Source organism: Ahaetulla prasina, chromosome 16 (genome assembly GCF_028640845.1).
Source record: "Ahaetulla prasina isolate Xishuangbanna chromosome 16, ASM2864084v1, whole genome shotgun sequence".
In the NCBI taxonomy this organism is placed as follows: domain Eukaryota; kingdom Metazoa; phylum Chordata; class Lepidosauria; order Squamata; family Colubridae; genus Ahaetulla; species Ahaetulla prasina.
The window spans coordinates 4,121,529-4,147,976 of NC_080554.1; the positions used below are offsets into that span (position 1 = coordinate 4,121,529).

Sequence of the window (26,448 nt, forward strand, 5' to 3'; positions counted from 1 at the left end):
GACACGTCTGAAGGGCGGTCAAAGCGGAGACGGCGGAGCAGGCGGGCAGCCGGCCGGTCGGTGAGTGAGTGAGTGATTGAGCGACCGACCCCAGCGGGGGACTCGGGTTTGCCTTTATGCAGACGGGGGAAGCAGGGACAGACGCTCCCCCCCCTCCCTCCCTCACCAAAAATCCCACCCACCCTTGATGATAATAACTTGGGAACCCCCGGACTACAAAACCCATGACTCCCCGCCGCGCCTCTGGGGGGAAAAAAGTATGGGCTTTGTAGTCCTGCCGTGGAATGGAACCCCCCTCCACCCCGACAGAACAGGATGGAAAGCTGAGCCCCGCAGATTTTTTAAAAAAATATTTTATGATATTATTCGTTTGTTTTTATGTATTTTTATTTATTTTTTCTATGTATCTAATATCTATCTCTCTGACATTATCTGTCTTTCTATCTTCCATCCATATCTATCTATCTATTTTCCCTATCTATCTATCTATCTATCTATCTATCTATCTATCATTATCTATCTATCTTCCCTATCTATCTATCTTCCTATCTTCCTATCTATCTATCTATCTGTCTCTATCTATCTATCTATCTATCTATCTATCTATCTATCTATCTATCTATCATTATCTATCTATCTTCCCTATCTATCTATCTTCCTATCTTCCTATCTATCTATCTATCTATCTGTCTCTATCTATCTATCTATCTATCTATCTATCTATCTATCTATCTATCTATCTATTTTCCCTATCTATCTATCTTGTCTGTCTGTCTGTCTGTCTGTCTGTCTATCTATCTATCTATCTATCTATCTATCTATCTATCTATCTATCTATCTATCCATCCATCCATCCATCCATCCATCCATCTATCTATCTATCCATCTATCTATCTATCTATCTATTTTCCCTATCTATCTATCTTGTCTGTCTGTCTGTCTGTCTGTCTGTCTGTCTATCTATCTATCTATCTATCTATCTATCTATCTATCTATCTATCTATCTTCCCTATCTATCTATCTTCCATATCTATCTATCTTCCATATCTATCTGTCTTCCTATCTTCCCTATCTATCTTTCTATCTATCTATCTATTCTTCCATATCTTTCTATCTATCTAATTATGGAGTCTTTGCCAGTGCCTGTCCTGGCTGGGGATGATGGGAGTGGAAGTCCAATGCATCAGGAGGAAATTGGGGGCAGGGAGGAGTGAGAGAGAAAAGAAAAGAAAAGAAAAGAGAAGAGAGGGGGTAGGGGAGGCGGGTGGGGGGGAATCAGCTGTGATCCAGTGTGCTTGAATCTACCCACCCACGCTTTGGGCTTTCGTTGCACACAAACCCCGATTGGATGCCACGCAACTGGATTTTATTCCTTTATTTATAAAATGTATAGGCTTGGCCATTTTACCCGCCGGGTCTCTTTATTACCTCCGTTAATCAGCTCCCAAGAAAACAATTGCAATTATAAGCAATTGGATGCATGGATAGATAGATACAATAGATATGAAAGATACGATAGATAGACAGAGATAGATTAGATAGATAGATAGATAGATAGATAGATAGATAGATAGATAGATAGATAGATAGATAGATAGACGGGGAGAGAGAGAGATTAGGTAGGTAGGTAGACACAGATAAGAGATAGATAGATAGATAGATAGATAGATAGATAGATAGATAGATAGATAGATAGATATATATAGATAGATGATTAGATAGATAGATAGATAGATAGATAGATAGATAGATAGATAGATAGATAGATAGATAATTAGATAGATAGATAGATAGATAGATAGATAGATAGATAGATAGATAGATAGATAGATAGATAGATAGATAGATAGATAGATAGATAGATAGATAGATAGACAGACAGACAGACAGACAGACAGACTGAGAGAGAGATTAAGTAGGTAGACAGACACAGATAAAATGGAGAGAGAGAGAGAGAGAGAGAGAGAAAGATTAGGTAGGTAGGTAGGTAGACACAGATAAGAGATAGATAGATAGATAGATAGATAGATAGATAGATAGATAGATAATAGATGGATAGATAGATAGATAGATAGATAGATAGATAGATAGATAGATAGATAGATAGATAGATAGATGTAGGTAGGTAGATTTTAATTCCCAGAGTTGAATTGCCAACCTCCTGAAATTGGATTGATCCCTTTTTGCCCACCTTCCTGGCTTAGATGTTTCAAAAACTTCCCAGTCTCCGCAAATCAATCCACGTATATATTGGCACTTGGAAATGTTATGTGTCCCCCCCCACACACACACACCTCCCTATGAAGGAGTGGTGCTGGAATGTTTATTTTTTATTTTTTTCCTTCTCAGCTTTGAGGAGTGTTTGGCACAAGTTAAACAAACATTCCACACATCTCTCTCTCTCTCTCTCTGCATAGATTTTTTGTTTCTCCCTTCTGGGATGGTTGTGTGAAAATATCCGGCTGGCTGGCAGCTGAGTTTTTTTTTTAGCCTTTGTGGTGCTTTGTAGGCTGCAAAAGTTTGTGAAATTGGGCTGTAACTGGAGACTCACACCCCTTCTGTGTATGTGCCCGTCTGTGTGTGTGTTTCCAGGCATTTAGCCAGCTTCTCGACTAGTTTAAAGAGGACTTTGGGCACAAAACTGGCGGTTTTCTTGGCATTGAGCAGTGATCGATTCATTCTTTTCTTTTCTTTCATCCTTCCTTTTCCTCTTTCATTGTTTTTTTTTTTCCTTTCCTTTTTGGAAGTCTTTTCTCCTCTCTGAATTGAATTGTGCTCGAGTGTAATAAAAATCTCCTTCTAATGCCTGTTTAAAAAACCGATTCTAGTCCCTTCTTCCCTTTATCAGAAAGAGAAAACTTGTTCGAAGGGCAGGTGGATTTAAATGAAAAGCCATGGCAGTTCAGGTGTTTGTTTGTTTCTTTTTTTTTTGGAATAATTTTTATTTTATTTTATACACAAACATTTAATACATCATTCGTTCTTTCCATGTGACATCTCGGTGCTTTTTCCTTGACGTTCCTCCAAACATCTTTTTTGTTGTTCCTTCTATCTTCATTTTCATTTAATCTGTTACAATTTTTTCCCCACAAGTACAATATTCTAATTATACCATTTTTCTTACATAACTAAGTAATTTGCTTATCTATATCTTTTTTCTAACCAATGGTAAAATTGATCCCATATTCTAAAATATTCTGAATCCTTTCTTTAATCATCAATCTATTCATTTCTGCACAGTCTAAATTTTTTTTTTTAATAACTTCTCCTTCCAGAGGTACGGTATTTTCTTTGCTTTCCAATTTTGTGCAAAAAACAATCCTTGCCGCCGTTATTACATGTATAATCAAGTAGATATTTTCTTTACTAATTTTCTCTGGGAGGATACCCAATAGGAACAGCTCCGGTTTTAAATCAATATGTTGTTGTGTCATTTCTTCTAACCATGTCTTAATTTTAATCTAATAGTTTTTAGCACGTCCATCACATATGAGAATAAGATCCTGGTAACTGGTGACATTTCCAATATTTAGCTGATTTATCTTTAAACATAGTGTAAGCCGCCCTGAGTCTTCGGAGAAGGGCGGGATATAAATGCAAATAAAATAAAATAAATAAATAAATAAAATAAACATTTTTGCCAGTTTCTCAGGGGGCATATGCCATCTATAGAACATTTTATATTGATTTTCTTTATGTGCCGTAGACATTGTTAATTTATAATTCCTTTCCCATAACGGTTGCCGTTTGTCTAGATCAATTGAGTATCCAAAATTCTTTGCCCAAGCTATCGTTGTTTCCTTTACTTGTTCTTCCTCTAACTCAATACCAAGTAGACAATTATGATTTTTTTTAATTAATTTATCCTCAAGAGTTCAGATGTTTCTTGCCAGTCGAACAAGCAGCGTGGTTTTCACACGTGGATGCCATCCCGTGCACACCCTTGAAACCCAAGCGTCAACGTGGTTTTTTTTAGGGAAGTAGTCAGAGGCTGACCAACTTCAAGGGAGCTTGCTTCAAAGGCTGGATATTTTTGATTTCACACAATAACTTCATAATAAGGCATGAAACGTTATGGTGGGGAAAAACATCTCCCCACTTGTGGGTGTAGCCCCTTATTTCCCCAGCGCCCACCCACCCACCCATGAATATTCTGCCCCTCCCCTCATTTTGTTACCTGCTACCTGAAAGCAGAAGTTTGTTCTGCTTTTCTATCTTAACTTGTAGCAGGTACCGAGGTAAACCCGATTGCAGGATACCTGTCCATTCTCAGGACGCCAGAGGGGCGTAACTGATTCTTCTCCGAGCCGCGCCTGTTGTACAGGTTGGTCCTCGACTTAAAACGGCCACAATTGAGCCCAACATTCCCGCTGTTAAGTGAGCACGAAGCCAGGTTCACTTCGCCGCCATCCCCCCCCCCCAGGTTATCGCCAATTTTAACAGCTGCAATGATTCACTTAATAGCGGTGACAAAGAAAGAAAAACGGGGGCTTAAAACTCGCTTAAAAACTGCCGTGGAAAATTTCGGGCTCCATTGTGGGTCGTAAGCCAAGGACTTACCTGTATTGGCTGGCTGTGTTGGCCTGCTGCTTTAGCTGTTGCGTCAAAACCCTGGCAGGGAGATTGTTCCATTGTTCTTTGGTGCATTCTTAGGCTATTGACCGACCCCAGATCTATCTGATCTTGGGCTGCGTGTTTACCACCAAAACCGAAATCCGCAAAGCCACCCTCCCTCCTTTTCCATTGCAGCCCTCTCTTGTTTCAAGAGCTTTCAGAGTGGCATTTCTGCTGAGTAAATAATCTGTGTGTGTGTGTTTTTTTTTCCTCTCCCCCTTCCTTTCCTCACAGGCGGTGAGCAAACACCAATATTTTGTGTCGGAGAGTTGGAAAAAACGCTGAGTGGGTGTTACTGGAATCGCCCCGAGCAGGAACCAGGAAAAAAAAAATTATCTATTTGCGACAGATCTGCTGTGTTGCTGGAAGCACCGTCTTTGCCTTCCTCCCTGGATCTAAAAGGTAAACGAAAAACGTAAAATGTGCCAGGCTCGGTGCTTGTCGGGTTCCTGAAGGCAAAAAAGACCTTTTCTGCTCAACGTTAGCATAACTCCGTGGACTTCAGCTCCCCAGAATTCAGCTCCTGTTGGCTGGGGGATTCTGGGAGTTGAAGTTCGCACCCCTTAAGAAGGTCAAGGTTGAGCGACCATGGATCAAGGGGTCTCTCGGATAAATGGGAACAAGGTTATATAGCAAAAAGAAAAAAAAAAGGTTCTAAGTAAAGGAATAGGATTATCAAGGATTTAAACATAGGGCATTTCTCTCCCCCCAAAAATAATGGGATTCTTTTGGATAATCCATATGATTCTTTGTTTTTTAAAAGCCACGGCTGTATTTATTTAAGGTGGAAGAATCTTAGCTCTAAACAAGACCTGATGTTGTGGCATTAAACTCTTTAAACGTTTGATGGGCTTTCCGAAGTAGTGTTAAAAGAGTGGGGGGTTTTTTCCCCAGCTGTGTCGTCTGCTGGGTAGTTTTGTGACATGGCAATAAGATTGGGGGTGGGGTTGGGGTTTTGTGGGGAGCTTTAATAGATTTCCCGGGATGTGCAAAAATCTGCGGGAGAGATTTTTCTTTCTTTCTTTATTTTGTTTGCACCGGCTTAAATCCGAGGCCATAAAGGGCTAGCAAGAGACAGCTCGGCAGTTACAAAGTTCGCAGTCTTGAGACTGGATAAATCCCGAACCAATTTCAGATGACCTCATCGGGTGGGGGATCCCTTCGGCCTGCCCAAACCAAGGATCTCTTGTGACAGACGGATCGAGTGGCTTTCCCAAACGAGCAGTTAGGCCAGGCTCTCTGCAACCTTCAACGCTCAATTTGGACCCGTTTTCCCACAGAAAAGAAAATACCGGGAGCCACAAAACCTGGGTGGGCGTGGCCAACTCGATGTCACTCATTTCAACCGGTCACATGACACACACACACCCTGCCACTCCTACCCAGCTGGTCCCCCGATCTCCGGACTTTCCGACGCGAGCTGAAAACACGGTTGTTTCATCGCGCAGGACTGGCCTGATAGTTTTAATTGGGAATTTTAAAAGGGGTTTTAAGGAGTAGCCTAAATTTAAATATTTCGTTTTAAATTATTTTAATGTTCGTATACTGTTTTTTATACGGCTTTAAACCGCCCTGAGTCCTTCGGGAGAAGGGCGGTCTAGAAATTTAAATAATAAATAAATAAATAAATAAATAAATAAATAAATAAAATTAGGGCAGAGAACTGGGTTGTTAAAAAAAACCCCGGAACCACAAAATCCTTTTGATATCTCTCTCTCTCCCCCCGCTCTCTCCGTATCTCTCTCTCTATCTCCCCCTGGGCGCTTCTCCATCTCCTGCTGTCACCCATATCTTCTCAGGCCAGGCGAAGAGTGACTGGGAGGGGAGGGCGATGGGCATGGATCACCCGACAGGGAGCCATAGCAGAGGGGCCCAAAGAGCCGCATGCGGCTCTGGAGCCGCAGGTTGCTGACATCTGAGCTAGAATAATGCCGGGGGCGTTATTTCAGAAAAAAATATCCTGGTTTGGCATGCAAGAGCCAGTCCGGATCAGCTTCTTTTTAATCCTGGCCAGTAAAAAAAATTTTTTTCCCTAGCAGGATTTGGGGGACAGGATAGGATCAGGTCATTCGGAAGCCAGGTGAGGTGTCCTCGTTGCGTTAACGGTCGGAGCCTGTAGAAATGCCCTATTCAGAGCCTTTCCAAGTAGCCCGACTTTCTCTGCGATGGCACCAAAGAAGTAGAGAAGTAGAGAGAAGACAATCCGGTGCAATTTTTCCCCCGTTAATGATTATTTCTGGGTGTACACAACGGAGGCTGCCGACTGCCAGGCTTGGAAGCAGCGCGATACTCTCAAAGCGTTTGATCTAGCAAAACGTTGCGGCCAAAGGGCGGGAAGAGGGTTTTTAACCCCAGTGGAGAGGCCAGGTTAGAACCAGCAGGGAGGAAGTGTGTGAGCCAGCTGGCTGGCTCTGGTGTCGCCTTCCAGGTGTTTTTGGGGCGACAGCGCCATCCTTTCCAGCCAGCATGGCGTCCGAGCGAACCGTTGACCTCAAGAATCTTTGTCTTCCCCTTCCTTCTACAAGGGAGAGACCCCTTGTTTTCCTGCCTGTCTGTCTGTCTCTTTCTTTCTCTCTCTCTCTCATCTATCTATCTATCTATCTATCTATCTATCTATCTATCTATCTATCTATCTATCTATCTATCTATCTATCTATCTATCTCTATTATCTATCTACCTACCTACCTATCCACAGTATCTACAGTATCTATCTATAATATTTGTATCTATCTATTTATCTATCTATCCACAGTATCTATCTACAGTATGTATGTATGTATGTATGTATGTATCTAGCTATCTACCTACCTACCTACCTACCTACCTACCTACCTACCTACCTATCTATCTATCTATCTATCTATCTATCTATCCATCCACAGTATCTACCTACAATATCTATCTATCTATCTACAGTATGTATGTATGTATGTATCTAGCTATCTACCTACCTACCTACCTATCTATCTATCTATCTATCTATCTATCTATCTATCTATCTATCTATCCATCCACAGTATCTACCTACAATATCTATCTATCTATCTACAGTATGTATGTATGTATGTATGTATGTATCTAGCTATCTACCTACCTACCTATCTATCTATCTATCTATCTATCCATCCACAGTATCTACCTACAATATCTATCTATCTATCTACAGTATGTATGTATGTATGTATGTATGTATGTATGTATGTATGTATGTATCTAGCTATCTACCTACCTACCTATCTATCTATCTATCTATCTATCTATCTATCTATCTATCTATCTATCTATTTATCTATCTACCTATCCATCCACAGTATCTACCTACAATATCTATCTATCTACAGTATGTATGTATGTATGTATGTATCTAGCTATCTACCTACTACCTACCTACCTACCTACCTACCTACCTACCTATCTATCTATCTATCTATCTATCTATCTATCCATCCACAGTATCTACCTACAATATCTATCTATCTATCTACAGTATGTATGTATGTATGTATGTATGTATGTATGTATGTATCTAGCTATCTACCTACCTACCTATCTATCTATCTATCTATCTATCTATCTATCTATCTATCTATCTATCTATCTATTTATCTATCTACCTATCCATCCACAGTATCTACCTACAATATCTATCTATCTACAGTATGTATGTATGTATGTATGTATCTAGCTATCTACCTACTACCTACCTACCTACCTACCTACCTACCTACCTATCTATCTATCTATCTATCTATCTATCTATCTATCTATCCATCCACAGTATCTACCTACAATATCTATCTATCTATCTACAGTATGTATGTATGTATGTATCTAGCTATCTACCTACCTACCTACCTACCTATCTATCTATCTATCTATCTATCTATCTATCTATCTATCTATCTATCTACCTATCCATCCACAGTATCTACCTACAATATCTATCTATCTACAGTATGTATGTATGTATGTATGTATGTATCTAGCTATCTACCTACTACCTTCCTACCTATCTATCTATCTATCTATCTATCTATCTATCTATCTATCTATCTATCCATCCATCCACAGTATCTACCTACAATATCTATCTATCTATCTACAGTATGTATGTATGTTTCTGTTTATCTATCTATCTATCTATCTGTTGATCTGTTGGTCTGTCTGTCTGTCTAATGTGCAACTTAGAGCTTGCAAAAGGTCCAGGTTGTCTTCGACCACAGTTGAGCCAAAACATTTCTGCTGCTAAGTGAGAGACAGCCGTTCAACGAGTTTTGCCCCGTTTTACGACTTTCCTTGCCGCCGTTGTTCAGCGAATCACCGCAGCTGCTAGTGAGACGGTTGTTAAGCGAATCGGGCTTCCGCATTAACCTTGCTTGTCAGGAGGTCCCCAAAGATGACTCCGGGGCCAACGCAACCGTCGTAAGGACAGGTCAATTTCCAAGCGTCTTGAGTTTTGATCCCCGTGACCATGTGGGTGCTGCGAGGGTCATAAAGTGTGGAAAAATAGTCCTTTTTCTCGGCGCCGTTGTAACTTTGAATGGTTACAAACTGTTGTAAAGTTGAGGATTACCTTGGGTTCTCTGTTGGATGACCAGTAAATATTCTCATTTCTTTCCATTTTGGGGAGGGAAATGGGTTGAAAAGGGAACGAATATGTCAGACGCTGTTAGAAAAAACATACAGTTGTACACTAGGGTTGAAAGAATACACATTGGCTGTGATAGACAGTGGTGCGGGCTCTCCACAAAAGCACTCGTGGCTATAACTGTGATAATTAACTTTCGTTATCAAGATTTGTCTCTTGCCCTTGGTTCTTCTCTTTATTATCACCCAACTGTTATCTCAACGCCGATAACTCCAGGATGCAGGAGGATTCTAGTCACTCCCCAAACACAATATAGGCATAAAAAAGTCACATATTCCATTTTTGGCAAGGAGCTAGACATCTTGCAGAGAAAAGGGACAAAATAACACACACAAAAACTAAGCAGAGATTCAGTAAAGGAAATCGGGGTAGAAGCAAGATAAATTCAAAGGAACAATGAGATCAAAGCCATATATTTATAATTTTTGTAACTTAAGTTACCAGCTGGTGCAGCCTCTTCCAGTAGGGAGTCATCTTCACTTACGACTATAAACCGGAATCAAAAATGTTCATTGCTAAGCAAGGCATTAAGCAAGTCCCCACCCCTGACTTTACTCTATTTGTCCACAACAGTTAAACGAATCACTGCCGTTGTTATGTGAACTTTGCAGTTGTTAAATGAATCCGGGCTCCCCCATAGACTTCGCTTGTCGGAAGCCAGCTGGGAACATCACAAATAGCAATTGTGAGATGTGGCCAAACCGTCATAAATATACACGACTGGTTGCCAAGTCCCTGAACTTTGCTTGTGTGATGCTGGGAGGGTCGTAAGTGTGAGGACTGGTCACACGTCAATTTTTTTTTCAGTGCTTCACACGGTCGCTAAATGAACAATTGTATGTTGAGGCTTGTATACAAAATTTGAGGGTTGTTTTTATCCCTCCCGGCTTCTGTTGCAAATATTCTTCCTCTCATTCAAATATGTTAGAAAACACCAAAGTGGGTTTTATTTGGAAGCTGTTCGGATTTGGCGGAGGCTGCTAGGAAATAGAATAAATGGGAACAGCAGGTTGATCTCGTGTGGTCTGGAGGTTTGCTTGCAACTGGCATGATTCTGTTAATGAAAAACCCTCGCTTTCCACTTTTAGAGGACAGTAAGCACTGCGAAATAAATATTGTATTCCCCCCCACACAGGGGTGGGCTGCTGGGGGTTCGGGAGAATCTCTAGCTAAGATTCTGTGCGGTTCGGAGAAGCCCCGAATCCCACTCCTGGCTGGCCCTGCCCACCCTGCCCCGCCCCTCCCAGGAATCCCCACGCGGCCCCTTTTGGATGCCGGTAAGTGCAGGGCGCGCAAGGAGGCTCAGGGAGGGTGAGAAACGGGCCTACCAGAAGTTCGGAAAGGCTGGTAACGAGCCTGTTTCCGGCCTCCAGAGGGCCTCCAGAGGCTTTGGGAAGCCGTTTTTGCCCTCCCGGAGGCTCGAGAAAAGCCTCCGGAGCCCGGGGAGGGCAATGACACCCCTCCCATCCCCGCTGTGCTGCAGGAGGCTCACTAGGCCACGCCCACCCAGCAACCGGGCAGAGAACCCCCTGCTAAAATTTTTGAAGCCCACCGCTGCCCCCACAGAAGGAGAGGGACTTCTCAGGGTGCCGTCCGCCAAACAATGTCGGCTGGCGGCCCCCAGGGGAAGGGCCTTCTCTGTGGGGGCTCCCACACTCTGGAACGAGCTTCCCCCAGGTTTACGCCAAATACCTGACTTTCGGACTTTCCGCCGCGAACTGAAGACACATCTTTTCATTCGCGCGGGGCTGGCTTAAATTGAATTTTAAATGTTTAAATTTATATTAATTTTAAATGGGGTTTTAGCGTTTGGTAAATTTTTTAAATTTTCAGGCCAATTTGAATAAGTTTTTTAAATTCCGTTTTAATTGTATTTTGTATTGTTCATTTTATTCTGCCTGTACACCGCCCTGAGTCCTTCGGGAGAAGGGCGGTATAAAAATCAAATAAATAATAATAAAATAATAATAATTAGAGAAATACGCAGGGTGCTAATTGTAGCACTGTATTTATTTTTATTTGCTTCTTTGCATCCTGCTATTGTTATTGTTACTACTGTTGTTGTTGTTGTTGTTGTTGTTATTATCTCTTTTATTCATTAAACATGAAACTCAAGTCAACCGATGTGTCACAAATATGATTGACTGGTGCTAATGGTTGATACTGGTTGCTGCCAGCGTCCTAGGTATCAACCATGTATCTTCTTAAAAATATATGATGATACTTGGTTGATATTATTTACTTTATTCATTAAAAATGAAACTCAGTCAACTGAACATTTTTTATTTTTTTTATTTTTTTTACATTTATACCCCGCCCTTCTCCGAAGACTCAGGGCGGCTTACATTGTGTAAGGCAATAGTCTCATTCTATTTGTATATTTATATACAAAGTCAACTTGTATTGCCCCCCCAACAATCTGAGTCCTCATTTTACCTACCTTATAAAGGATGGAAGGCTGAGTCAACCGTGGGCCTGGTGGGACTAGAACCTGCAGTAATTGCAGGCAGCTGTGTTTAATAACAGGCTTCTTACATCACAAATAGCTTTGATATTATTATTATATTACTACTACTACTACTACTATTATATTAGCCTTTATTGTCATTGTATATCATGTATGCAACGAAATTGGTTTAGCCTGTACTGGTGCAATCTAAAAAAATACAAGACAACAATGGTATAGAAAATAATCCTTATGCAAGGATGTTTTGGAGTTTGATGGCCCGTGGGTAGGAAAATATATATATATATATATATATACACAAACACACATATATATTTATATATTTTTGATAATTTTATATAAATATTATATAAACGATTTCTATAAATAATTCCAGGCAGCGAACAAATTCATCACGCCAGCCTCCTCCTCTTCTTCTTTTCTCCTTCTCGAAAAAGCGTAGGGGTTCGTATTTATTATTTCGTTCCTTGTTTAAAATCCCCGTCCGAAAGACGAAACCCTCCTATTGTTATCGGCGTTCGCAGGTAACAACAAAGGGGGGGGGGGATAAATTCATCTGAGCAGGCGCAATTTGGCAGAGAAAAGCTTTCTCGAGTTGTAATCTTCTTTACGTGCTTGGTTTGGATGAACGAGTTTTTGGTTGTTGTTTTTTTCCTACGGCCGGCTTCTCCGTGGGAAATTGCGCGCAGGCGGTGTTCCATTTCTGTCCCTTTTTTTTTTAATCAGTAAATTGGCCGCGATCCCAGGGAGCTCGTTCAACTGGCCCAAAACTTTCTGCACACCCAGTCAGATTTTTTGCTTTGTTGGTGTGCCATGACTACAAACAGGCAGTTTGAAGCTCTCTTTTAAGTTTCTAGACAGTTTGGCTGCACAGGAAAGAAAGCAACGTACATATCCTGAATAAAATAAGAAATATATATATATATATACACATATATATATAAATATCTATGATTTTATGTTTTTCTTCTTCCTTTTCCCACGAGGAGAGAGAACCGCCTGACCGCTGGAGATAGGATTCAAAATAAGCTCTTTTCCGTTTTTCTGTAAAAGTAAGATTTTTTTTTAAAAAAAAAAACGCTTCAAAGAATGCAGCTGTGGTTAGCCTCAATGGCTTTGGTTTTCTACAGGTATTCAAGAATTGGAGCAGACTCCGTGCATTGGAGGGGTGGGTGGGTGGGAAATAAATCAATCTCAGTGATTTTTTTTTTTTAATAAAAAAATTACGATCTCGGCATTGAACGTCAATCTTAAAGAGGCTGTTTCAAAAACACTGGCTAGCCATGTTAAATTGTAGCCTATGACTATCATTAAGTGTTGTAAGTGTTGTACCTTGGTGAAGGTATCTTTTCTTTCATGTACACTGAGAGCAGATGCACCACGACAAATTCCTTGTTTGTCCAATCACACTTGGCCAATGAAGTATTCTATTCTATTCTATTTTGTTCCATTCTGTTCTATTGAAATGAGCTAGGAGGAGACAAAATGCATACAGCTAGATAGATAGAATAGATAGATTAGACAGATAAAATAGGTAGGTAGGTAGATAGATACAGAATAACAGTTGGAAGGGACCTTGAAGGATAGATAGATTCAGCTTCCTGATTAAATTTGAAGGTATATATGGAAGATAGATAGACGATCGGTAGGTAGGTAGGTGGAAAGATAGACAGACAGACAAGATAGAGAGAGAGAGGTAGGTAGGTAGGTAGGTAGGTAGGTAGGTAGATAGATAGATAGATAGATAGATAGATAGATAGATAGATAGATAGATAGATAGATAGATACTGTAGATAGATAGATAGATAGATAGATAGATAGATAGATAGATAGATAGATAGATAGATAGATAGATAGATAGATAGATAGATAGATAGATGATAGATAGATAGATAGATAGATAGATAGATAGATAGATAGATAGATAGATAGATAGATAGATAGATAGATAGATAGATAGATAGATAGATAAATAGATAAGTAAGTAGGTAGGGAGAGAGAGAGAGAGAGAGAGATGGATAGATGATAGAGATATGGATGGATAGATGATAGATATATATGGAGAGAGACAGAAAGGCAGAGTTGGAAGGGAAATTGTAGGTCATGTAGTCCCAACACACACAACCCCAAAAAAGCAGGAGACTCTACACCATTTCTGACACAATTACAGTTGGGACCAATTTTCCGTTGCTAAGCAGGAGGCTTTTTAAGTGAGTTGTGCCCGATTTGGCCACTTTTGGAGGGCGGGTGGTTGTTAAGCGAATTGCTGCCGTCGTTAAAATGAATCGTGCGGTCTTTAAGTGAACCTGGCTTCCCTCTTTGACTTTGCTTGTCGGACGCCGGCTGGGAAGGTTTCCAAAAGGGATCACGCGACCCTGGGATCACGCGACCCTCATAAATACATGCCAATTGTCAAGCACCGAATTTTGATTGCGTGTCCGTGGGGGGTCTTTTTTCCGTGCCGTTGTAACGTTGGATGATGGTCGTAAGTCGAGGATTTGTCTGTTCAGGAGGGATCAGCGAGTCAGTCTCTTGTGTTTTTGAGGGCATTCCATCTTGGGAAAACAATACAATTTTTAGTAAAGGCAGGTTGAAGAAGTTGGCTGCAGATACGATGTCTAAGGATTCAAAATGCCCAGAAGAAGTGAGTTACTGTTATCTTCTAGAAAATCTGTTTAGGATTTTGTTTTTTAATCCAAAGTGATATTAGAATGTTTTCTCTCTCAGCCCTGAAGACATTAATTAACACCTAACTTGTTATCAGGTGCCAAAAAGTAATTGCTGAGAACTGGAAAAATCAGTTTCATTACATGAAGGAATTAATAAAACCTGACAAATAGCAGAGATTACTGTACCTGCTGTGTGGCTACACCGAGAGATCTTGAAGGGGAAAAATTGAAAGCACAGGATTCTTTCATTGCGTGCTAAGAAAATACTTTACCAATAAATTTTACTTTACCAGGACCTCTGGTGGCTCAGCAGACTGTCTGTTATTAACACAGCTGCTTGCAATTACTGCAAGTTCAAGTCCCACCAGGCCCAAGGTTGACTCAGCCTTCCATCCTTTATAAGGTAGGTAAAATGAGGACCCAGATTGTTGGGGGGCAATAAAAAGTTGACTTTGTATATAATATACAAATGGATGAAGATTATTGCTTAACACAGTGTAAGCCACCCTGAGTCTTCGGAGAAGGGCGGGATATAAATTCAAATAAAAATAAATAAATAAATAAAGGAGAATATTTGTAGCTCAGGGTTGAAATGAGGGATCCTTGGTGCTCTCTGAGCTTGGTGGTTTTCTTGCAGACGTTTCATGACCCAACTAGGTAACATCATCAGTGCTAGAAGGGAATAGGGTACGGGGGAGGAAGAGGAGGAAGACTGTGAGATCCTTGCTGCTCTCTGAGCCTGGTGGTTTTCTTGCAGACGTTTTCATTACCCAGTTAGGTAAATCAGCGTGGTTAGTTTTAAAATTCCTTTGCTATGTTGTGGCTTGGCGACCTACGAAACCAGCCCACGCGGGTGGGTCCTTTGACAATATATTGGGCCAATCCCCAAAAGAGCTAAAAATTAAGATAAGCGTGCTTTGTAAAACCTGTTGGTTGTGAGGCGCCTTTTGAGTACACATAACAGCAATTATCTATGTTTTGTTTTTGTTTCGAAAGAAAAAAATCGTGTCCAACCTCACTATTTAAACAAACAAACAAACAAACACGGTTTGCTTACTGTTTTGAAAAAGCTAAATAAATTGCATTGAAAGGGAAGGTTACTTTCCACTCACAGCCCAATATACTGAGTTCCAAAGCAACCCATGTTTTAAATTAGCCCATCATGGGAACTTAGTTAGTTCCGAGTTTTTCATTTTCCTTGTTTCTGGACACATTCGCTCCTGAATCTCTGTAACTTTATGGAGCCTGGTCGTGCCAGGGTTGTCTACCTAAGTGTTAACTATTATGGAGTTGTCATAAACTCCTTTTTGTGTCATCAGCGATAACAACGGGTCACCCTGTCTTTTGAATCCTTTCCAGGTTTCCAAACGTCAAAGTCCAAGAAGCTATAAACGAAGGATCTGCTAGTAGTCTCCATAAGAAAGGAAGAAAGAAAAGAGGGAGGGAGGGAGGAAGAGAGAGAGAGGGAGGGAGGGAGGGAGGGAAAGAGGGAGAAAGAAAGAAAGAGAGAGAGAGAGAAAGGAAGGAAGGAAGGAAGGAAGGAAGGAAGGAAGGAAGGAAGGAAGAAAAAGAAAAAGAAAAAGGGAGGGAAATAAAAGAAAGAGGAAGGAAGGAAGGAAAAGCAAGAAAGGGAGGGAGGGAAGGAAAAGAAAGAGGAAGGGATGAAGGAAGAAAAGAAAGAAAAAGGGAGCGAAGTAAAAGAAAGAGGAAGGAAGGAAGGAAGAAAATACAGAAGGAGGGAAGTAAAAGAAAGAGGAAGGAAGGAAGGAAGAAAAGAAAGAAGGAGGCAAGTAAAAGAAAGAGGAAGGAAGGAAGGAAGAAAAGAAAGAGGGAGGGAAGTAAAAGAAAGAGGAAGGAAGGAAAGAAAGAAAGAAAGAAAAAGGAAGAAAGATGGATGGATGAAGGTCCCCCTAGCTTGGAGCAGCAGCTGGTGGCAAAAATTTCCAAGTTTCTCTCCAGCTTCCTGCCACCTTCGCCCCCCCCTCCCATCGGCTAAGCTGTACTAATTGCTTGTATTTTCTTCTTCCCCCAGTTTGAGGCTGGCCAATGATGGGATTAAATAAATTAGATTTTGTCCTTCTGCCTCCTTTATCCCCTCCATCTTAATGCGTTTAGAGGCCAGGGAGAATGGCGTTTGTTCGGAGGAAAGAGACATCCCTTGCTGGGGGCGCCTGGAGACCTTCCTGCGATAGCGACGCAGTTGGCCCTTAATGTGATTGAAGAGATCTGTTTCCAATAAAATTAGGGGTTTTTTTGGCTCTCGAGTTAATTCCATTTCAAATGGAGCTGGAGCACGACTGAGGCCCGCGGCGTTCTTGCTTTTTCGCATTTATCAATTTCTTCTCGGACTACCTGCAGCTTCTCAATAGAAAATTGATTTTGGTTTGTTTTTCTTTCTTTCTTTTTTTGTGTGTAAAAAGTTTTATTTTTTTAAACAAGCAAACAAAATGCATCCTTAATCACTCAAGTGTGTCATCGGAGTACATATTTTACGTCCTCTTACTTTCTCCTCCATCATTTTCTTAACGATATTTCTATCGTATCTTTGCGTTTTCATTTAATACGTTACAGCGTTCTTTCCAAATTTCTTAACGTTTATATTAATTCATGTTATGCCTCTTTTCTCCCCATTTTTCTTACTACCTTCATTCAATTCATCACAACCTTTTTCCCAAATTTCTTAATTTCTTAATTAATGAATTAATTTTCATCTATATCTCTTCTCTTAACCATTGATAAAATTGCCCCCATGCCTTAAAATACTCCGATTCTTCCTTTTCTTTAATTGCCAAGGTTAATCTATTCATTTCTGCACTAGAAAATTGATTTTGAAAGGGATCCTTGAGTCCTTTAAACTATTTTGATCCAAGCTGGGTCAGGAATGACTTCGTATTTTTGGAGGAGAATATTTGTAACTCAGGGGCTGAAATGCAAGATCCTTGGTGCTCTTTGAACTTGGTGGTGTTTTTTTTTTTTGCAAACGTTTCATTACCCAAACTAGGTATCAGTGCTAGAAAGGAGTGGGGTTTATGGAGAGGAGGAGGAGGAGGACTCCAGGGTCCTTGGTGCTCTGTGAGCTTAGTCGCTTCCTTGCAGATGTTTCATTACCAAACTATTTTTATTTTATTTATTTATAATTACATTTCTATACCACACCATCTCTCGAAGGACTCAGGGGCGTTTACAGCCGATGTTAAAATACCCACACCAATACAATATAAGTATAATAAATAACAATATTTAAAAAACAATTAAAAACAAATATTTACTGGCCGAATCACTAAAACGGTCAAAGACCGATTAAAACCCATTAAAATTTCGCTAAAATATATCTTAGGCTAGTCCCGCTCGATGAAATAATAAAGTCTTCAGTTCACGTTTGAAGGCCCGGAGGTCGGGGAGTTGGCGTAACCCCGGAGGTAGCTCGTTCCATAGGGCTGGTGCCGCCACAGAGAAGGCCCTCCCCCTGGGTTCCGCCAACCTACACTGTTTGGTCGACGGCACCCTGAGAAGGCCCGCTCTGTGGGAGCGCACAGGTCGTTGGGAGGCAAACGGTGGCAGCAGGCGGTCTCGCAAATACCCCAGTCCTAAGCCATGGAGCGCTTTAAAGGTGGTAACCAGCACCTTGAATTGCACCCGGAAGGCTACCGGCAGCCAGTGCAGGCCGCGCAGGATGGGTGTTATATGGGAGCAACGCGGTGTGCCCCCTCTATCACCCGCGCGGCCGCATTCTGGACTAGCTGGAGCCTCCTGGTGCTCTTCAAGGGGAGCCCCATGTAGAGAGCATTGCAATAGTCCAGGCGGGAAGTGACGAGGGCGTGAGTGACCGTGCGTAAGGAGTCCCGATCGAGGAAGGGGCGCAACTGGCGAATCAGGTGAACCTGATAAAATGCTCCCTTGGCGACGGCCGTCAAGTGTTCTTCTAAGGACAGCCGATCGTCCAGGAGATCTAGGTAACGTCATCGGTGCACGAATGGTAATGAAGCATCTGGAAGAAAACAACCAAGCTCAGAGAGCCTCTTCCGCTCACTAATTTTACCTTCTCTGTTGCTTTGCACGATTCTTTCTATTCCTCATTGTTGCAAAGGTGCCCTCCCTGAATGTTGTTCTAACACCAGCCGATGGATTTTGCAGGCCTTCGCTGATTTATCCGTTCCCTCGTGAGCCGAGATGGCCCATCCTGACCACCACGCCCATATGGCCCACATGGACCACAACGTGAATGGCTCAGCAAAGCCCACCATGGATCCTCACGCCCACCATCACCCCACGAAAAGCCCTGGGCACATGCACGGCGGAATGATGGTAAGTGTAAGCAGTTGGGCTAAGCCCGAAGCAAGAAAAGACTTGACGGAATTACCGTATTTTTTGGAGTACAAGATGCACCTTTCCCCCCCAAAAAAGAGGGTGAAAATCTGGATGCGTCTTATACTCCGAATGTAGCCCCTCCCAGCTTCTCAAACGGAGGTTTCCGAGACTGAAAAAAGCATCAGAAATGAAGCTTCAGAAAAGAAGCCCCCAAACAGAGCTTCAGAAAAAAAGCCTCCAAACAGAGTTTTTTAAAAAAAAGCCCCCAAACAGAGCTTCAGAAAAAAAGCCTCCAAACAGAGCTTCAGAAAAAAAGCCTCCAAACAGAGCTTCAGAAAAAAAGCCCCCAAACAGAGCTTCAGAAAAAAAGCCTCCAAACAGAGCTTCAGAAAAAAAGCCCCCAAACAGAGCTTCAGAAAAAAAGCCTCCAAACAGAGCTTCAGAAAAAAAGCCTCCAAACAGAGCTTCAGAGGCTTTTTTTTCCTGAAGCTGTTTTGGAGGCTTTCAGAGGCAGAAAAAAAAAGTTTTTTCTGAAACAGTTTCAGAAGTTTCAGAGGCAGGGGAAAAAAGCAAAAAAAAAAAAAAGGCACAGAGCTCACAACCAAGGAATCTGTTGCTAAAATTCACCTCTGGGAACAGCTGATTGGGGGTATTCCGGGAGGCCGATCCACCTGCCAATCAGCTTTTTTCTCATTTTCCTCCCCAAAAACTAAGGTGCGTCTTATACTCCGAAAAATACGGTACATGCCCCTCCATACCTGGCCTTCCATTCTCCTTCTCCCAATATCATCATCCTCTTTTAAACGACCCCATAATCCTTTGCGGGGTGGAGTCTGGGCAACTGAATGGAGCGGAGTGTTTCCTGGCCGGATGCCCTTCGTGTTGCCAGTGCAGAGTTTTCTTCGGCAGATATATATTCTCAGTGTGCCTCTACCTGGGATCGAACTCACAGCCTCCTGATCGTGAGGCGAGAGCGCCACCTCTAGGCCCCCGCACCACTCTCTCCTTCTCCCAATACCTTCCAGTCAAAATAATAACAACGAAAACGATCAACTCTATGAAGCAGCAGCGACATGTCACAAACTCGCCGTTATGACCGGAATTTCCATCGCTAAGCAAAGTGGGTGCCCCAGTTGCTAAGTGAATCATTTGCCGTTGTTAAGTGAATCCGGGTTTCCCCTTGAGTTGGTTTGTCAGAAGGTCGCAAAAGGAGATCACCTCTCTCTCTCTCTCTCTCTCTCTCTCTCTCTCTCTCTCTCTCTCACACACACACACACACACACACACACAAACACACACACACACCCCTGGGAGGCTGCAACCGTCATAAGTACATGCCAGTTGCCAAGCATTCGGGTTTTTGATCACGTGGGGATGGCTGCAACGGTCTTAAGTGTGCGGAAAACCTGGTCCTAAGTCCCTGTTTTTCAGTCTTGTGACTTCAAAAGCTCACTAAAGGAATGGGGGTAGTACAAGGACTGCCCATTATTTTATATTTGCAAGTTTTTGCCCTGCTGTTCATAGTAACATTTTACATAGTCTCCATTTCTCTCTCTGGACAGGATATGACTTTTCACTTCAGCTATCAAAACGTTCCCTTGCTATTTTCTGGACTTGTCATCAATACACCTGGAGGTGAGTGAGGGGGAGGAGCCGGGGGGGGGATCGTAACTTTTTTTTTTAACTACTGGTTCAACCAGTAGTTAAAAAAGCTACTGAACCGGTAGCTTTTTAAACGTGCAGTGTGTGTGTTCTGTCCCCCCCCTCGCCTCTGTCCTAGCGATGGCTTAATTAGCCGGCAACTATCAGCTCTGGCAGCAAACTAGCGAGCGTCTGCCAAGTGATTCTGTTATCTCCCTCGACGCCGATGAGTCACCCAGGAACAAACAGAACTTCAGCTCTTAGTTAAGCAGTTAATTTGCCTGCTACGAAGAGGCACAGCAGCTCTTGCTGCCTTTATATCCTGTGGGGTGTGGCTCCATGACTCAGCACTTCCTAAGCCTGCCCCACCCCTGCTTCTGTTGTTCCTGCCTCTCCTGCCTACGAAACCTAGGGTCCAGCCAGGCCTGATTGCCATCAGCTGGGTCTAGAGGCGTGGCCTGGGGGGGAAGAGTCAGGAGACGGAGGCCTCGTTATCTCCTCCACCTGGCCTGCCTCTGGCTCCTGGAGCTGAGCCAGGGAAGCCGGTGCTCCCGAGGTAAGTCCTGATGGCCCTTCCCCCTCACTTTCCAAGTCACTTTCTGGCAGGGGGTCCGGCTCAGGGGGCGCAGACACAACACTGTGTTTGGTGCACATCCCCGTGTGCTTGGCGCGCATGCGTGGCCATCAAACCGGTAGCAAACCATTGCCTCCAGGGTCCCTTCCAACTCTCTGTTACGCTGTCAAGATTCCTAACCTCCATGACATAGATTCTTCGGTCTGGTCTACCTCTTGTCGGGTTCTCCAGCAATCTCCGATCTCCCACAGGCGCCCCACCGAATCGCCTTGTATTGGAACTCTCCTGAAATATATTCACTAAAGATCTGGATGGTGGCAGGCTCAGTTGCTCTAGAGAAAACACATTTAATAAATCAGCTCTTTCTTTCTCTCTCTCTCTCTCTCCCCCTTCAGAAATGGCTGGAGCATTTGTGGCTATTTTCTTCCTAGCCATGTTCTACGAGGGCTTGAAGATCGGACGGGAAAGTCTCCTCCGGAAGTCGCAAGTCAGCATCCGTTACAACTCCATGCCTCTCCCGGGGCCCAACGGCACCGTCTTGATGGAGACACACAAAACGGTTGGGTGAGCTCGCGCTGCTTTTCAGCTACAAGGACAAAACGAAACCAAAGAAAGGGCGCTGGATACGAACGGAACCCAGGCCCCGGTGGTATGAAAAACGCAAGAGCTGCGTTTTCTAGGGGAACTGCAGGGAAGCCGTTCTGGGCCTTCGTTGTTAAAAACTGGGCCTTGGCAAGGCGTTTCCTGTTGATCCGTTTCTAAGCTTCGAACGGTGTCCTCGATCGAGAGCAGCAGAATTGCTGTCTCAGCAAAAGTTGAAGTAGGATTAGGTTTGCATTCCATTGGCAGCAGGCTAGAAACCGGGAGACGGCGAGTTCTAGTCCCGTCTCAGGCATGAAAGCCGGCTGGGTGACTTTGGGCCTAGCACCAGGAGACGATGAGTTCTAGTCCTGTCTCAGACATGAAAGCCAATTGGGTGACTTTGGGCTAATCACCAGGAGACAGTGAGTTCTAGTCCTGTCTCAGACATGAAAGCCGGCTGGGTGACTTTGGGCCTATCACCAGGAGATGGTGACTTCTAGTCCCGCTTTAGGCTTGAAAGCCAGCTAGGTAACTTTGGACCAAACACCAGGAGACGATGAGTTATAGTTCCGCCTTGCCATGAAAGCCAATTGGGTGACTTTGGGCCTGTCACCAGGAGACAGTGAGTTCTAGTTTCCTGCCTTAGGTATGAAAGCCGGCCGGGTGACATTGGGCCAATCACCAGGAGACAGTGAGTTCTAGTCCTGTCTCAGACATGAAAGCCGGCTGGGTGACTAAGGGCCTATCACCAGGAGACAGTGAGTTCTAGTCCTGTCTCAGACATGAAAGCCGGCTGGGTGACTATGGGCCCAACACCAAGAGGCAGTGAGTTCTAGTCCCGCCTTAGGCTTGAAAGGCAGCTAGTTAACTTTGGACCAAACACCAGGAGATGATGAGTTATAGTTCCGCCTTGCCATGAAAGCCAATTGGATGACTTTGGGCCTGTCACCAGGAGACAGGGAGTTCTAGTTTCCTGCCTTAGGTATGAAAGCCGGCCGGGTGACATTGGGCCAATCACCAGGAGACAGCGAGTTCTAGTTTCCTGCCTTAGCCATGAAAAAGTAGCTGGGTGACTTTAGCCCAGTCTTTATTTCTCGGCCCGACCCAACCTCACAGGGTTGTTGCGGTGGAGAAAACAGAAGGAAAGGCGCATGAAGATGCATCCGCTGCCTCGAGTTATTTCTAAAAAAAGGAGAAAGGCGGGGAAACCAAAAAGGCGCTCCCCCATCTTCATTTTTCCTTCTTCCGTTCGGTTAGCCAACAGATGCTGAGCGTCCCTCACCTCTTCCAGACCGTCCTCCACATCATCCAAGTCGTGGTCAGCTACTTCCTGATGCTCATCTTCATGACGTACAACGCTTATCTCTGCATCGCCGTGGCCGCCGGCGCTGGCGCGGGCTACTTCTTCTTCAGCTGGAAGAAAGCCGTTGTGGTCGACATTACGGAGCATTGCCATTAACGGTGGTCCTCGAGACATTCTCCGTCCCTCCCTCCGTCCCTCCCTCCCGCCCCTTCAGCCTCCCCCAAAGGACCAGGTTTACTAGAAGCATGCCAAGGAAAGCCGTGGGACCCTCCCACCCTCGTGCCTCCCGCCTCCTCTCTCTTCCCCACGTTTTCCCTTCTTCCCCCAAAACCTTTGGGTCGCTGAGCCACGGTTAAAAGGAGTCGGGCGGCCAGCTAAGGCAACCGACTCGGAACGACGGATGGATGAAACATTGCGATTCTTGGTCGGGTTTTGGTTTCAGTCCTGATTTAAAGGCAGTTGCTGAACCCGGCCATCCCATATCCTTTCTCGTACTTGAGCAGGAGCCTCCGTTCCCACGAGGAAGAGAGGGCAAGGGACACACGAGAGAGAAGTAGGCACACGCAACTTCTAGGAGGCCAGCCGGTTCGATCGGCGATACTAGCCGAGTGCCAACGGCCTCTCTTCAGCTTTGCTTTGTGCTCGGTGGCCAACTGCCGTTTCACAACTGCCAAAAAAAACAAAGCAGCCAACAACGGTTGTGCAGATTTGGTTCTAGGAAGCCATTTGTCTTTTGACCCGGGAAGGTTCTAGAATCCAGGGCCTCTCCTTGTGGAGATGCTCTGGGGCGAAAAACGAAGCCCGTTTGCCGATTTACAGTACCCGTTTCTAGCTGTCGGCGAGGACACGCTGGCGAAAAATTATGGGGAAACAAGTATGATTTTTTTTTAAAAAAAGCATTTATATTTTAAATAAACCTGCAGTACAAATGTTTTTAACGGGGTTTTTTTTTTCTCCTGATTTTCAGGCTGGCCTAAATATTATTTTTTAAAAAAATATTAAATCTAATTGTCATGCCCTTAAGACTCTAGTGGCTTCAAACAAAGCTGGATACGCGTTTTTAGGCAGAAAGTGTCCCATATAATTCCTCTACATGGGGAATTCTAGTTCCTGAATGGCGAACAACAGCAGAGGAAGGGAAAATTACTTCTGAATCATGCCTGTGAGTATCTTAGGTACACCTGGATGGCCATTGGGAGACACGCCCCCCCCCCCAAGGACCCCCCAAATTGTCCTGTAGACTGTGGGATGAGGCCACTCTTCCCCTTGCAAGGAAGTTAGGAGGCAGGGCTGAGGCTGCCTGGGGCGTGTGGTTCACCATTACCTGGAAAAGCAGTTTCTCGCTTTTTTAAATTTCTCCCGCGGAACGAAGAGAGTAGAATCGGGATTAACGTTCATGCTGAGAAATCAAACTTTTATTTTTCAAATTGACTGCCTGAGGGGGGGGGGGAAAGTACATACAAGCTGGAGAACTGCAACCACGAGGAGAATCGAAAGCCTGCAGCGTCCGTTGTCACCTGATCGTAAATTTGCGAGAGGCTGGCGTTTTGCTTTGCTTTTTTTTTTTCAACCAAGCCAAATTTGTACTACCTCCAGGCTGTTTTGGCTCGACGACAATCGCGGCGCTCGGGAGCACGAAAACGAAATCGTTTGGGCGCTTACCCAGACGGCATCTGCCGCAGAGTAAACTGGTGGCTGAATCGGACCTTCTCTTCTCCCCCTTCACCATACAATCGAGTTTTCAGCCTCTCTCTCTCTCTACCGATCTCTTTAGAAGGCACGAAGATCGGATTTAACGATACATTTCATCTCGGCCGCGTCGGAGTCCCGCCGACATCTTCGGCTAATTTCGTGGCGCTTCAAACCACGGCTAACTTCCTCGGTCGCGGAAGCACATCGCGTCCGTCTGCTTGCTTCTACCCGTCCTGGGTAAACTTAGAGAAAGGAGTGGCTCCTTGGTTAATAGGACTCTTCTGTCCCCCCGCTCGCCTCCGTCCGAGCGATGGCTTAATTAGCCAGCACTATCAGCTCTGGCAGCAAACTAGCGAGCGTCTGCCAAGTGACTCTGTTATCTCCCTTGATGCCGATGAGTCACCCAGGAACAAACTACTTCAGCTTTAGTTAAGCAGTTGATTTGCCTGCTACGAAGAGGCATAGCAGCCCTCGCTGCCTTTATATCCTGTGGGGTGTGGCTCCATGACTCAGCACTTCCTAGGCCTGTCCCACCCCTGCTTCTGTTGTTCCCGCCTCTCCTGCCCACGAAACCTAGGGTCCAGCCAGGCCTGATTGCCATCAGCTGGATCTGGAGGCATGGCCTGGGGGGGGAAGAGTCAGGGGACGGAGGCCTCGTTATCTCCTCCACCTGGCCTGCCTCTGGCTCCTGGAGCTGAGCCAGGGAAGCCGGTGCTCCCGAGGTAAGTCCTGACGGCCCTTCCCCCTCACTTTCCAAGTCACTTTCTGGCAGGGAGCCTGGCTCGGGGGGGGGGGGGGGCGCAAACACAACAAGGACGATGGGAACCTGACAGTACAGAGATCGAAGCCAGCTTTAGCAATTGGATATTTTCCAGTGAAAAGTAGCGGGGGGGTGAGGGGAATTCCAAAATCACCTGCTAGCATCTCTCCCTTGTGTTTGTGGACGGAAAACCCTTCTCTCGTTTACTCAAGGACCATAACCCAGTATTGTTTTTCCGTAGCTGTTATTCTAGCCTTCCTCCTTTGACAGTATATCTACGGGGGGAAAAAATGTGCCTTAGCTATATCACTTCATCGGGCCGTGTAGTGTACCACATAGGATGTCTTGTTTTAAATCCCCAGCTGATGGGAGTGTATCCATCGGCGATCATTATGTGAATACGAATGATTTCGCTGTTGTGTCTTGCTAAAAGTACAGTGTGTCTCAACCGAAAACGATGGTTGCGCGAGACGTTTACATCTACCCTATGTTGTTCAGTAGAATAAAGAGAATCAACCCATCATCTGGAGTTTGTCTTCCTCCTCCCCCCCCCCCACACACACACATACGACAACACCCTTCTCTCGTACCTCTATCCATTTCCAAACCGTAGGAACCGGTTTGCACGTCACACAGCCTCACGCGCGATATGCCAGAATAATAGTATCCCTACCATAGCTCCCAATTGAATCCGTCCGGCATTAGAAAGGGGCACATTCAGAGGTGAAATGCTCCCGGTTCGGACCGGATTGCCCGATCCGGTAGTGATGGCGGCGGGTGGTTTGGAGAACCGGTAGCAAAAATCCCTGCCCCCCCCCCCACATGCCCAGCTGAGCTGTGCGATCATCAGAGATTGTTTTTTTTTTTTTACTTTTAAAAGCATTTTCTCTTCGGCCAAAAAATTCTTTTAAAAGTAAAAAAAAACAAAACTGATGAACACGCGGCTCAGCTGGGATCGTCAGAACCCTTTCAAAGCATTTTTTCTACCAGCTCTTTGGCCGAAGAGGTAGAAAAAATGCTTTTAAAGGTATACACAGAGAGAGAGAGATAAAGTTGGCCATGCCCACCCAGTTACATTACCCCTGCAAGCTAAGCCCACAGAACTGGTAGTAACAAATTTTACATTTCACCCTTGGGCGCAATGCACGGTGAGGAAAATAAGCTAACTGCAGTAGCAAAATCACGTCTA

At 44.0% G+C, this 26,448-nt stretch overlaps 1 protein-coding gene across 3 annotated transcripts; it reads left to right on the plus strand.

Annotated features, from left to right (window-relative positions):
• On the plus strand, window positions 1-25,780 carry SLC31A1 (solute carrier family 31 member 1). Of its 3 annotated transcripts, XM_058159377.1 has the most exons (7): window positions 1-60; window positions 4,849-5,016; window positions 14,693-14,802; window positions 18,534-18,704; window positions 20,270-20,342; window positions 21,318-21,486; window positions 22,762-25,780. In XM_058159377.1, exons 4-7 carry the CDS (start codon window positions 18,570-18,572, stop codon window positions 22,961-22,963), a joined length of 579 nt encoding a protein of 192 aa, XP_058015360.1. In that variant the 5' UTR covers window positions 1-60; window positions 4,849-5,016; window positions 14,693-14,802; window positions 18,534-18,569; the 3' UTR covers window positions 22,964-25,780. The 3 variants fall into 3 exon arrangements, with proteins under 3 accessions (XP_058015360.1, XP_058015358.1, XP_058015359.1); XM_058159375.1 differs by lacking the exon at window positions 14,693-14,802; XM_058159376.1 differs by lacking the exon at window positions 14,693-14,802 and having other exon boundaries at window positions 22-68.
• Window positions 25,781-26,448: the final 668 nt, after the last annotated feature.